The sequence below is a fragment of the Centruroides vittatus genome, unplaced genomic scaffold, assembly GCF_030686945.1.
Source record: "Centruroides vittatus isolate TY-2023 unplaced genomic scaffold, ASM3068694v2 contig_694, whole genome shotgun sequence".
NCBI lineage: Eukaryota > Metazoa > Arthropoda > Arachnida > Scorpiones > Buthidae > Centruroides > Centruroides vittatus.
Window position 1 is genome coordinate 191244 of NW_027122438.1, and position 15644 is coordinate 206887.

Sequence of the window (15644 nt, forward strand, 5' to 3'; positions counted from 1 at the left end):
TATACCAATAATCTTTTCTAATAAAATTGAGAAATTTTCCAACACAGACTTTAGTTCATCGTACAGGTCTTTGCCGGTTGTAGTCCCTTGCATTGGAATCAGTGAACACAATTCTTCGGTAATATTAAATTTGCTGTCAATACCACGTATAAATATAGCCAGTTGTGCTGTATCGCTAATATCGCAACTCTCATCAAGTGCCAAAGAACAGTATTCAAATTTTGCAATGCGTTCACGAAGCGCTGTTGCTATGTTCTCGGACAAGTCTTCAATTCTCCTTGCAATGGTGAATCTTGATAAACTAATGTTTGAAATAATATTTATTTTATCAGGAAATGCTATTTCTGCAACAGCAGTCAGACATTCTTTTATCATCTCTCCATCCACAAAGGGTTTCATTTTTTTTTGCCAGTATTTGACTGACAACAAAAATAGCCTTTACTGCCGTATTTGATAAAATAGCTTGATTTTTAAAAATAGCCTGTTGATTTCCCAAGTTTTTCTCCATTTGATTAAACTTATCTATCCGGAGTTGTCCTGTTGAGTTTTTATATTGTTGTTCATGTTTCGTATCGTAATGCCTTTTTATGTTATATTCTTTTAATGTCGACACAGTCTCTGAGCATATTAAGCATACAGCTTTATCTTTGACGAAAGTGAAAAAATAATCAAATTTCCACTTTTCTTGGAAATGCCTGTGCTCATCCGCAACCTTCCGTTTTTTTGTTTGCTTTTCCGACATGCTATTATGGATTAAAAATTTGAAAGTTAAAAAAATTTGTAGGAAAACTTAATTTTGAATAAAAAAAACTCTAATATTACCTTTTTGACAATAATATTGTACTCACGCCTTTCAAGAAACACAAGAATTGCTAAAATTGCTAGTTAACAGCTTACCAGTCTGACTGATTGTGTGACAGAAGCAAACACAAACAAGCACAGACGCGGCGCGTTCGTATTGCATGTTTGAACAAGTCGCCGACAAGTGAGTAACTCGTCACAAAAAATTGTTTCGGTTTAGTATGTACTACCATTTTATTATAATTAATTTTATAACAATATATTGATGGGAGAAAGTCGATAAAATAAATTCAATTATAGAAATGCTTGGCGGGCCGCATAAACATGTTTAACGGGCCGCGTGTTGCTCATCCCTGGAGTACAGAGTTGAAGCAATTTTTTTTTTTTTTTTTTTTTTTTTTTACTCCGACTTTATACAGATAACAAACAAAATCAATAGGATGTTTTTATGCATTATTTTTTAAAATTATCTAAAGTAAACTTAACATAAAGTGACCAGACGTCCCGGATTTGGGTTGTTAGTCCCGCATTCAACACCGTCCCGGAAAGTGTCCCGCATGTGGTCACGTAACGTCTTCAACATGTTCGCAAGTTGTCAAAAGCAGAAAGTTGTCGTTTTTTCACTATTAGTAGCCCAGGACGCCCCCTAGTGGACGTTCTAGCAGCAACGGTGTCATTCCGTGGTATAAATAATAAATTCATATCAATAATTTAATAATAACTTCCTATTGCAATAATAATATACTGAATTTATTATTAATTTAAATAATATCTAGGGGCACCCCTAGTGGCCGTTCTAGGCATACTATGACAGATATACAAACAGCGCCATCAAGTTGTGAAAAAAACAAATTTTTTTCTATAAAGAGTTATTTTTAAGTTTATTTATGCATTTATGTATTTATATATTTTTCTACTAAATTATTTATTAATGAATTAGTTTTTATTATTAGCCTATATATATGTATGTTGGAGGTCCACTCCATCTTTAGCTCCCACGACGCAGAAGCCTCCCGCATTTCAACCTAACATATCTGGTCACTTTAACTTAACATAAAAATCTTTCTTACAATTTGAACATTAGCATCTTCAAAAATTAAAATAAAAGAAATCATTTGAATTGCCGTCAAAGTCGTTATTTCCGAGCTTTTGTTTAGCTAGTATAAGGATAAAAATTTATATGGAATATCTAAGAAACTCACCAAAATCACGAAAATTGGTTTATTTTCTGATATTTACATCATATTTTAAGCTAACAGCATACTGTACATATTATAGGACAACACAAAGCTATAAAACAGTTGATTTTAACCATTAATAAACAAATTTGTTCGGTGAAAAGTAAAAAAATATATTTAATTTTGCCTACTTTAAATAGAATTAACTGTATGCGAAATCTGCATACAATATTTCTCAAATGAGAAATCTATAACAAGGGAAAGTTATGAGTTTTTTTTTCTATTAGTTTTTAAAGTATTAATTTCTGTTTTACGCAAGAACTGTTTTATTTCTGTTTACAATTACACTATTGGCCAAAAAAAGCAATTTTTTCTCCCCATGTAAAAGTTCACAGTGATTCTTATATTTCTGACATTGTTGAATTCAAATACGATAAACCGATCTTTCCATCAATAATAAGAAAGAAGCAGTTAAATTCAAAAATTATGCTTTTAAAAAAGTAGCCTGTTACATATCAATTGCAATATATAGTATCAATTAATAAATAATGTCTACCCACTATGTAACCTATTATGTAACACTATTACCATTAAAAATTGTAAAATGACAATAATAGTTCATTGGCTATCAGTGCCCATGAACTTTTTAAACTTTGGAAGAATCATGAAATCTGAGCTTGTAAAATTTACGTTATTCAGGGCTGCAACCCGTACTTTACTAACAAACAAAAAGAAAATCTGGTTATAATTCAAATGGGGATAATATCCAGAATATTCCTTATTTCTTTATTGCTGAGGATATGACGGGCTCCATAGTTATATCCAGATCTTTGCAATGCAATCGCTGCAAAATTTTTAGGCGTATAAGACGAAAATATACAGCAGAAGTTGCGAAAAAGCAACCGTTTTTCGGGCATCACCAAAAAATTGCAATGAAAACATATATGCTATGTTTCTCAGGAAAAACTCCTCCTCGGACGACGTTGTAGATAAATAAGAAGAAAAGGAAATCTCTTATAGTGAAGAAACAGAGCCTGCTAAATCCTGTTAAGCTTCAGAAAGACAATAGTCTTAAACTCGGAGGCATAAAAGTAACTACAACCGTTAATGAGAAATATTTACCCCCCAAAAAAATCATCACATTAAAATCCTGCCCGACAAACAACGAGAAAAACGTAGAAAGAAAGTAAAATTTAGTCTAAGCATAAAATGTTCTAGAAACGGAAATGTACCAAGAATTATTAAAAGTTACAAAAAGAACAACGAAATGAAAAAAAATTAGTAATGAGTTGCGTAACTTTCCCGGCTATTAAGAGATTTTATTTTAAAAATAACTTATACTATTAATCATAATAAATAAAATTGTGTAGCGTCATCTGTTATGAGATTTATTAATAAAAATTTTTATATTATTAATTATTATAAAATGACAAAAGGGTTAATGTTGAGGGTAGAGATTAGTTTTATAAAAGTATTGTAAATGCTAATAATAAGTAAAATCTTTATTAAGTTTCGACCCTTCTGGAAATATGACACGGCACTACTCTATCTTTCTATCCCCTCGACCTTTAACCACCAAAATTTAATAGCGTCAATGCCCCTTATATAAGTGGGAAAAATACCACCTATATACGGGACAAAATGCTGCAAAATCTGGATAAAACCCGAAAAATTAAACCGTTCAGATATCTACAAAAACACATATTTAGACTTTGCAGTATTCGGGGCGGGTTTTCAAAAATATACAAAATATTGTATATTTTTGAAAACCAAGAGCTACAGCCTTTTAAACTTGTAAAATTGTTTTAATGTCTTGAATAAGATCGTCAGGTAATGATTGAAATTATTGTGTACCGGTTGGTAACCGAAATTTGTATAAAAGCGAGTTGCTTCATGAAAGTTTTACATCTCGTGCTCAAATTTGAAAAAGTCTCTTTTATGAATCACAATACCTCAGGGTATTGGCAAATTTATTAGCACTCTTAATTAAAGAGTACAGAAGGCAATGTAACCACAAACGTTTGTAATGCACAAAAAGAAAAAAAAATCGTTCAAGATCCTATCTTCATGCTGTTTGTATACACATGCTCTGAAATGTTTAAAATAGCATATTAAAATTACGTGCCACCTTTTTCCATCTGAAAAATAGCTAAATTCGAGATAAAACAATCTAGATTTATATCACTTATCTAATTGCCTGAATCTCAAATCCAGGGGCAAACAAAACAATCTAGATTTACATAAGAAAAACAGATTCTAAAGTAACAATCCTGCCCAACACATGGTACAACTTCAATGTTTTGACTTGAAGTAAAATGGCTGTCGATAATACCCGTCGTTGCCACCTAGAGCGCTGTAACCGTGGTCACAGTCACTTTATATAGTATATTCTAGCTGGTTGAGTTGGCCTATGTTTTTGTAAAACTCGTAATCGCCTGTTTTTTTTTCTACGTCTTCGATACAGTTTGAATTAAATTTCTTTTTTTTTAACGTTTAGACATACAGAAATTTCTGGATGTCTAAACTAGCTAATAAAAATGTACTGGAGTGGCGTGCCGTCATTGGAAGCGGTGGAAGTGCCACATCCACCTTCCAATGATCTTCCCTTGTATTTTCTAAACTATAAATTTTTATATTTTAACGTACTTTGAATTAATTAAAATTAATATTTTATTATAACTGCATTATGTATCTTATTAAAAAATTCTATACTACTTGTGAAAAAAACGATAAGATTGCTATTGTATATTCGAATGTCAGTGGCGGAATGGAAGCGCTTCCGAGACAGCTTTCACGGCGAGAATAAATGAATGGGTGTAAAGCAGCCAGAGGGCATTGGCGCATGCGCTTTACAGAGCACCAACCTCAGCCGGTTTAGCTGGTGGAAACTACACACGTATAACGCTTCCAACGATTTTATCCCTTAGTCACTGGTAGAGAGCTATCTAAGTGAATTGTTTAAGATTTAAAAAGTAAAGAGTATTTAATGTTATTTTTATGTACGTTTTTTTGCAAAGTTATATTTAGTTACAGTATAATTAAAAGAAAATTATAATTATATTGACAGATTTTCAGACATAAAATCTTTAGAATTTTTATCACTTTTAGATGTTAATAATTTTAATATTATGAAAAACAATTTTTCCAAGCGTGTTTTAATTCTTTCAATTAAGTAAATTTTATGGGAAATTTTTTGATTTATCTAAATTACGTGGTGAATCGCAATATTTATATTCGTGTCCGGACTACATTGACAAGTAACTCTTAAACATAAAACATATTATAATTAATGTCGATCCGAACAAAGACGTACTAAAAGAATTATATGATTTAATATCATTAATATTTACGGTACCATCTACCAGTGCGTCTGTTGAGCGCAGTTTTTCGACCACGAAGCAAATTCATACATTGGCCAGGAACACTCGGTCGGAGGAAAAATGTCGTCGCTAGCGTTGCTTTCGATAGAAAGAGAGTTTTCAAATACGTTGATGGAGTCGACGACCAGCGACTTTTATGATAAAGTAATTAACGACTTTGCGGAAAAAATCGCCGAATAGAATTAGTTTATAAAAAATTTAAAAAAAACAAGTTTTTCTATCATTGTTCGTATCATATCAATTTGTATTATGTATATATTATTTGTATTTTAGAACTAAAATACATAAATTGTTTATTTTTGTCATTTCCGGTATTTGCTTAAAACTTTTATGGAAATGTCATGTACGGGACAGGTCTGACCCGTCACGAAAGACTCGAAAAAACGGTTAATTTAAAGAAAAATTTATTAGTTTAAAAAAACATAGGTAAAAGTCGTTTGCAGTCGGACACCCATTGTTTATATCAAACTGCCAGGCAGAAACCATAAATCGCAAAAGGAAGTAGTCCTATGATCGGTGGAAGATCGAATTCGTCATCGATTTTGATTTTTCTCGCTCTCCAGGTAAGAATCTCGTTACGTTTAGTAACGAGGGACCAACCACTCGGAAAGCGTGATTGAGGGAGAACGACCAATCAAAATGGATGAAAGAAAAAACGGAGATTGATATAATCTCCGACAATCGAGGACACCTCGCACTCGGTTAACGTTTCGAATAACCAAAACGCCGTGTGTCAAAGCGAAAAAAAAGAAGAAAAGAAAAAAAAACAATTTCTCGTCTATTGTGCCAACTTGTAACCCGTGCCACTTCGGACTTAGACCGTGTCCCTGTCTCCAACGGACGAAGTCTCCCCGTGCCTTATAGACTTGTCAAAACCACTGTCCCGGGGCCACCTTCGATAGACCATCGAAGAACCACATCGACGCTCAGGACGTCCGAACGGCTGATTGTCCTAAAGCAAACTATTTTGTACATAGTATATGTTTATTTTATGTTAAAATAAACGGTTTTTGTCAGATACTTGTCGTCTTTGTCTCTACAGCCACCACCCATGTACGAATGGACCCTAGACCAGGGATGGCGAACCTTTTTGAGTCCGCGTGCCATATTGTAAGCATACTTAGCTTTAAAGATGTTAATGCATGCCAATGTCTTAGACTTCGAATATTTAAATTCGATATTTAAAGAAATTAAACGAATACGCTTTAATTCGAAAAAATCTGATTGAAAAAAAAGATGATCAGGTGATAAACAGAAAGGATGATTGAAAAGGACAGAAATCATATGATACATTACGTGCCAGATGATTTCTCTTACGTGCCACTTTGGGCACGCGTGTCATAGGTTTGCCATCCCTGCCTAGACCATTACTGACGCGCAATTAACTGATTGCCCCTGGAAGTCGGCTTCTTACAGAAACACTATCATCAAATGTCACGGCACGCCACTGCTGTACTGTACATACATCTTTTCCGATGACACAACTAAAAACCTGTTATTTCTTGTATTAAAAGCGAACGAACACAAACCTCATAAACTGCATAAACACAGACTGCGTATGTTTACGATGTTTCTAAAACAAGTATAAATTTCTACTTAACACATCAGAAGTTGCTATAAAAATTCAATTATTTCGGTTTTGTCCAGCTCGAACAGCACTCCGTCACACTATTCATCGTGAAAATCCAAATTCGAACCGATCCAGAATTTATAATAGGCAGTGTTGTTTAGAAATTCATTTCTCATCTTTCACCAGCAATGGCTGAATCTTGCGATTCTAATCCATCTATAATAGATAAAGTTCGATGGAAGAATGGCCAGAACGGAAAAGGCCTACAGAATGAGGCGTCCTCGAGTTTGAAGCCGTGATAGGCACCTTAGGAATTTTTCATAAGTGATGAAGAACGGATTTCGATAACTTGTCTCTCACCATTTAGCAACCTCCATTGTTGGCCTAGTCAACCATGATGGATAGGATTAAAAAGCTATCTTAGTATAAAAATAAAAATAAGTGAAATTATAGTCATATAGCATTAACATACTTCGCGTTAATCGATAACTGTTTTAAATGTTTTTAATATTGAAATGCTGTCAGCTAATATTGAACGGTAATTTTAATTTGCCATGTTAGGATTATTTAGAATATTTTCATTTATCTACCGCTAGAGGTTGTTTGACCGTAGAGAGAATGTTTACAGCTGGGATACATATGTGATTTTAGCAATGAAAAACAACTTGTTGATTGATTCAACAACCACTTAATTTTCTTGGGCAAAAGAAATTCTTTTAAAATCATGAAAATTTAATCGTTTGCAATGTAATGTATATATATTTTAATTTATTTAATTTATTGATATTTGATGTAAAAATGAGAGTAACGTAGAACACTCAAATAAACATATGAGAAAAAAAACATTTCTGACTAAAATATGGGTAAGATTTATTTTTACTTTTTATTACTTAAAAAGTATTAAATGATATAAAATATATATGCTATTTGTGCGTTTTTTAAAATATTAGTAGCATAATTATACAGTTTTAATTGTTTATTTAATTACATATTATCATTTAATAAGGACTATATTTTAAAAAAATAAAGTATAATAGAATATATATTATCACTTATTGATCAAATATATGATTCATTTATGAAAAAAAATTACTTTAATTATATTTAACAATAGTTGTTGCTGAAAGTGTCACTTGTAATTTGTTCAGCTGAATGAACATAGTTGCAGATGCACAGATCGTTACAGGTTGTTGACAAGAATTTATAATTATAAAGCTATTCATTTTTTTCTTCTATTTTTCCACATAAATCAGTAATGTTATAAACATATACAGTAATGTGTACACGAATTAAATTTTATAATTTAATTTATATAAACTAATACTGGTAATAAGAATTTTTCAGTTGTTTTTTTCATGAAGATGAGTATTTTTTTTACAATTATTAAAATTTAATGTTTTAAAATTAATTTAAACAGATCAGAATTATATAGCACTATTTTTGTTGTTTTAATGATGATCTGTAAATTTGGAAAAATAACAAAGTTCAAAGTCATTTTAAATAAATTTGTATTTAATACATTAAATATTTTAGCTAAAATAATTTTAAAATGTGAATTATTGAATAATTAAGACATTAAATTAAATTTATACATATATTTTATTCATATAATTAATTATGTTAAGATATTTGTTGAATGATCAGAGAAAAAAATGTTAAATTGCTGAATAATTTTTGTAACAATATTTTCAAATAAATGTCTAACTTTTAAATTTAAAAAAAAAAGGATTAAAAATAAAATAAATTGAATACTAAATATTTACATATTTTGTTAGAATTGGTAGAATAAATATATATTAGTAACAAATTCAAGACATTCTAAATGAAATATTTTATTTAATATTAGTTGAAAGTCTATAAAAAATATTTAAAATATAATTTTAATACAGTCTTTGAAAATTATTCAAAACTAAATTTTAAATATTTTTAAATACAATATAAACTAGTAAAAATAATGTTTAATAAGTTGGTCAATTTTCATAATTCCAAAATAGCTTTTTAAGATATTTGAGACATGATTATTTAGTTACAAATTTAGATTATGGAATAACTATTCAAATTTCAACTTGTTTTTAAATATTCATTGCTTTAAAAAATCGTGTAACTCACCAAAAAATAACATAGTTAATTTTCTAATTATTAAAATACTTTATATTTCGTAATATTTTAATAATAATGTCTTTTCTTTCTGTAATATATCTTATTTAAAAATTTAAATTTAACTAAATATCTGCAAGGGAATCTGCAAACTTTCCAATGAAATTTATTTTATTTATATTTTGAATTAATCTTCAAAATTTACTAGAATCAAATGAAAACATTATATTTATATTAAGTAAAATTTTGATGAAATATCAAAAAATATTAAATCATGAAAAAAACTGATATTTTACAATTTTATAATAATCATAAAATTTATATTTTTATCACTTTATTCTTAAAATTTATAAATTAAATATATATATATATATTTCAAATACTACCAATGTCAAGGGCAAACTGCATAATTTCATTGGAAACTAGTAATACGCTCTGATTTAATTAGCGTGAATATTCACACTTTGCTAAACTTAACATCCGTTTTGACTTCCCAGTTTGTTTGATATTTGTAAAAAAGAGAAAGAAAAAAGATACTGTAAGATTTTAATATGGAGAATTAATTTATATGAATAAAAAACTCTAATTTCATTCAATTAAATCGCTAGTTATAGTTAGCATCGTCAATGATTTTTCAATGATTGAATTAAAAATGAAATTTTTTATATCATTATAACCGTATTCTTTTATTTGTTGACAATTTTACAGGTGGTTGATCATAACATATGAGATATAGTAACCTCCGTATTTATCCAAGCGCTTCATTTTGGGTCAAATATGATATGCTTGACCTAAATGTTTCACTTTCACCGACTTGATCGATGAAGATCAAAAATCGAAAAGAAATTTTTCTTATACATCTTATAATTAAAAAATATTTTTTTATACTCACTTATTAATTAATTACTTATAAACATATGTACATATTTACGCTTATTGCTTTTTTAAATAGGTTTAAAAAAACAGAAAACTATAAAACAAATGTAACTTATTAATTACGACCGAATTAACATACATTTTTAAAATCCGTTAAATTTAATGTTAAAAATAATTCCTAAGAATGTTTAGTACATGGCTTCACTGCTGCAAAATCAATAGAATTAGTCATCTCGAAAATATTCAGTTCGGGTTCTTTATTTAATTTGGTAATACAGTATATCAAATCCTTTTAACAGGAAATGCGATATTTCGAAAGCCTTGCAAATGTATATTGTCTTTTTGTGAAAATGCGAGGAATATGTGCCATTAGCATTATATTTATTTTGTGGGTTGTTACGTAGCGATTATTGGCAATTCAAAAAATATATGATACATATTAAGCTGGTCTTTGCATAGATACTACCTTTACAGTCCAGCACGCTTTATTTCGACCGTATCGTTTCCATAAATGCTTGTTGGATCGGTCATCGAACCTTCTAATGACTTCAAATTCGGTTCACGACGGACAAATTATCGTGGAAAAAAAAGGGCTTAACAAATGAATGACCACCACTTTTTTTCTCTTAAAAGCTATTTTATTTAGCAAAGTTTAGCTATTTTCAGTTCGGTTTAAAATTTTTAAATGCAGTATACGTACTGTACAAATTATTTTAATGAGTAATTCTCATTAAAATAATTTCTCAATAAAATAAATTTTCGGAACTAATTACGAAAAAATTTTAATTGATCTCCGTTTTCTTTATTTATTTATATTGTAATATCTGTACAGTACATTTAAACACGCGATTAAAACATATTTGCTTTACAGCATTCGTAGTCATAATTTTGTAAAATATTTAGGCTTATAACATAGACTCGACATTCAGAAACTATCGAACAATAATTTAAATATATTATAAATCTTTGCTTAATTAAAAAAAAGACGAGACATTATTCTCTGTATATAGAAAATATATAAAATACGCTTCTAAATTTGAAATTTTGTAAACCGAAACTAATATTTGAATAAAAATCATATTAAATTTATTATTTTTAGCGTTAAAGTAAAACAAGTTTTTAAATTATTTGTTTACTCTACGTAAGAATTATTTATTCCAATAGATGGCGTTATAGGGTTTGTTGTTTGAGGCGTCGATGTTAGGTAACATTTCCGTTGGATGGTTTTTAAACTTAATTTAAAAGTAGATAATTTGACTCGTACCGTCGTTACACCGTAATCAATTAAGAAAATTCGTTAAGATGACACGAATGTTCAACAAAAGCTATTCGTATTCTAGTATATCAGACAAAGGATGTCGTGCACGTGTTTGTTGCTGTGGAGACGGTGAGTTATTTCTCGTTTTTCTTGTTTTAATATCTGGGTATTGAATTCGAAGTATTTTACTCTCTGTCTAATAGTTGTTAAAGTACGCCACATCTAACAGTTTTAAATATATTCTATCACTGATGGAGATTATTAAATGACAAATCATGATTTATTTATTGAATACAACAACCTTTAGAAATAGAATGTTGAGATATTAAAGAATAAACCTCAAATATTTTGTCATCCCTATACAAGTGAAAAAATAAAGAGTTAATGTTACCCTAGGTGCCAAGATGGTGGCTCGTCTCTGATTCCAGCAAGGAAACAGTGGGATGCTTGTACTAACCTAACCTAACCTAACCTATTCTAATAAATTACCATAATTATTAGCAACCAAATTATTAGAATACGTTAGGTTAGGTTAGAACGTGCATCCCACTGTTTTCTTGCTGGAATCACAGATGAGCCGCCACCTTGGCACCTAAGGTAATGTTAACCAAATAAAGGAATAGGGTTACTGTAAGTTCAAAACAAATAGGGATATTGTTAGTGGTATAGCTTTGGGTAAATACCTGGTATTAGGTAGGCGATAGCTACTCTCGAAAACAAGTGAATAATTCTAATTGAATTAATTTTATTGAACGTTTTTTTATTATTTATTGATCTAATCATACTTGTGACTTGCATACAGTTGTCTCTCTTGTGGACCTGGATGTGATGTATTGATTAAAAATAAAGGTCTTCATAGAATTCAAATGAAAGTTGAAAATAATAATTGAAAAAAAGGATAGACTATGGCCAGATATAACCATTGATCCGTTATTGATGATTGCATAAAACTACACGGGACCAACGGAACATGATGCATGTGCCACAGACTACTAAAGATATGCGTGTGTAAGGAAGGGTGATATATGCATACGTTCCCAAAATGTGAATACACCTAGCACCTGCAATTCTTACTTGGCTTTATTTAAAACAAATTAGAATATTTTCAGGTAAAAATGAACAAATTGAGATATTTTGAAAAATTTTCTGATCTGGATGAAGTGTTCCAAATTTGACAAATCTAAAAATCAGGACATACGACAATTCTAGCCTGAGGTAATCTTCATGTGATTTTCTAAAACTTCCTGTAATGTTGAATGATTTGCAAAATTTGTAAAAAAATTTAAAATTGATAACGGCTTTGGAATAGTATTCTAAAACTATTAAAAATTAGTTTTTTACTCTGCAAGAGTAAGGGTTAATATGTTTATGTTGATTCTTTTATCAGTTCTCTTACATCCTATGTTGATAACATAGGATCTTACATGTACATACTTTTCTTTTGCTATAAACATTAAGGAGATTTAAAAAATTTTTGGGCTGTACTATAGATTACTCCCTATGGAATTTTGGGACTTTGAGTATATATTTGAACTCGGGACCGAGACAAGTTCAACGATACCCTACTTTTGGACCAGAGACAAAAAATAAGAAAGTTATGATATTAATGATTTCTTGCCTTTCACATTGCATTCTATGCCATTTTAGAGTTTTCCACTAGATGGCATTTGACTGTGCTCCCGACAGACTCCTCCTAGAGGGGAGCCGCCGGCAGGCCACCCAGTGTTTAACGTCACTAGTTATTGATTCACGGTAGTTCTTGAACAAAAGAAAAAAAGGAAACATATACTGAACTACAAATAGCGCCATCTAATGGAAAACTAATTCCAAAATGGCATAGAATGCATTGTGAAAGGCAAGAAATTGTAAATATGAACACACTTATTTTTCGTGTCCGGTCCAAAAGTAGGGTACCGTTGAACTTGTCTCAGTCCCTGAGTTCAGATGTATATTCAAAGTCCCAAAATTCCATAGGGAGTAATCTATATAATCCCCAATTTTTGCATTAATGTTTTTTATGTTTAATAATAAAACATACATTTTTATAAAATTAAACGTTAATGACATTTTAAAAAATGATCAAAAGAGATGTATTATAATATAGATGACTAACTTTCCTTGGGGCAATTTACTTGGAATTTGTTAGCTAGATTTAGGTATGTGCATGTGTGAAATACATTTACCAAAAGCTGTATACTTTTGAATATTTTGAGTAACTTTATGAAAATGGCCATTTTATTTTAATTTTTTTTCCTGTTCTAAAGGATTTTCTACAAAAAATCATCCTCAAAAGTGACAGGAAATTAAATTATTTCTTAAAACTACAGTAATACCTTTGTTTTTATTGACTTTGGTTATCGTCGGTTTCAGTTTTCATTGATTTTCGTCGGTTGCCTCAGATTTGTTGGCGTGCCGGCACCATGTGATCTTGCTGCAAATTTGCAAAAACAAAGGGCAACTCATGCTTTTTTTTGCTCAGTTTGGCATTGTTTCTCGTTGTGTGAGCATCTCGCTTAACACCCTTTTCACTCTTGATTTTTCTCATTGTATTGACCGTCTACTTTAACTACTGCTCTCTGATATTTGTACAAGTTGAGTATTAATCTCCTCCTTTCTTTCTCAAAATATTGATCAATCTTTCCCAGTCAATTTTGTCAAATGCCTTCTCTAGATCTATAAAACACCAACATTTCCTTTCTTTTTTTAATGTATTGTTCTCCTATGGTTCTCCTTCGACTAGAGCTCTTTCTTCATCCTTATCCACAACACTTTCTTCTTTTACCTTCAGTTCTACATTATCTTCTGTTCTGTATAGATCGCTTATGTATTTGTGCCATCTGTGCAGGATCTTCTCTTTATTATTTATACTCTCTCCATTTCTGTCACTAATAGTTACTGTTTTAGCTCTTCTGAACTAGAATGCTTTTTTAACTTTATCATACGTGAGTTCAAATCTTTTTGATGTCTCCAAACTTTTAATCATAAAATAGAGAGATTCCGGTGCATAGAGAGATTATATATCTAAACTTTTAATTTCTTCATTCTCTTTCAAGCCACTCTTTGTCTTTCTCAATCATTTTACTTACCTTATTGTTCAGTTCGCTCTGTTTTTGTCTTTCTTGTCACATTCTTCTACCTTCTTTCTTTTATTCACCATTTTCTTTCCTACCCATTCACCTGCAGTGGCATATCTTTTCCTTCATTGATATCCACAATTCATTTGGTCCTTCAGCATCCTCTTCATCTATTTCTTTGATGTTTTTGGTTCAGATACTAATCTAAAAATTTCACTATTCCTTTTTAAATTTTCTAAATCCCATTTGTCTTTTTTCTCTTTGTAATCTTTGTAAACCTCATTTTGACTTCTGTGAGTAAGAGGTGATCTGAGTCTGCCTTCACCTGGATAGGTGCTTACATATTTAATAGAACTGTGGTATCTCTCTTTAATTAGTAATGGTCTATTTGATATCTAGTGTTGTCTCCAGGAACTTTCTATGTATATTATAATCTCTTATGTTTTCGAAACCACGTATTTGTAATTGCCATACTATATTTTTTCAAAATTCATTCAACCTTTCTCCTGTTCTGTTCCTACTTCTCAATCCATGTCTTCCTACAATATTTTCTTCTCTTGTATTTTCCACCATAGCATTCCAATCTCTTAATAACAACAGGCAGGCATTTCTTTCTTCCTTTTCATAATTTGTTTCACCTGTTAATATGTTTCCTCTATCTTTTCATCTAAATGAGAGTTGGTAAGCATATATATGGGAATGAGTACCAGATCTTTTGGTTCTGCTTGGATTCTGACATTTATGTAATTAAGTTTAATTACCCAGGATGCAAATTCTCTTTTCAATGCTATCCACACTCTATTCATTGCTTTCCTTCCACCTGAAAAGTAAAGCTTGATATTGTCACTCACTAATTCTACAGCAGGTGTGTCAAACTCATTTAAACAATGGGCCATTAATGTGACTGGTAAGATTCATGCGGACCACATCATATTTACAAATCTTCTTAAAGTTACAATTTGAAGTGAGAATGCAGGAATATAGATAAGGCAATTAAAACACATTATGTGGTTCAGTGAATGCAACTCAACAATATATAATTGCTATAGTATTACTTTTATTTAAACGTTTATTTTATTTAATGTACATATTTATAAAACTAAAATCAGTTGTTTTACACTGGAAACTTGCCAGCACTATCTTCCTCCTCGTTTTCCAATATCTGGATTCAAAGACTGTGAACAAACAATCGTTATTATGGCAGATAGATGTTTGTTAGTCTTGATCTGTAAGCCATTTTTTTAATTCCAAAGTATCGTGGCCGTGGGCCACAAAAAATCACATCAGGGGTCACCAGTTTGATACCCCTGTTCTACAGTGTCTTTCCATCTCACTTCACTTTGTCCAACTACGTCTAATTTATGTATTTTCATCTCATTCTTCAGATTTTACAGCTTTCCAACCTTTCTT

General features: G+C 30.6%; 1 protein-coding gene across 2 annotated transcripts in view; it reads left to right on the forward strand.

The window, feature by feature from the left end:
• Positions 1-7546: 7546 nt before the first annotated feature.
• The window catches only part of M6 (neuronal membrane glycoprotein M6), a 30281-nt gene continuing 22183 nt past the window's right edge, over positions 7547-15644 (forward strand). Inside the window, exon 1 of one of the 2 annotated variants that reach the window (XM_067276447.1) lies at positions 7547-7792. In XM_067276447.1, coding sequence (XP_067132548.1) covers positions 7789-7792 — 4 coding nt within the window. In that variant the 5' untranslated portion in view covers positions 7547-7788. Of the gene's footprint in view, positions 7793-11062; positions 11290-15644 lie in introns of those variants that run through there. The other variant, XM_067276446.1, reaches the window with a different exon arrangement.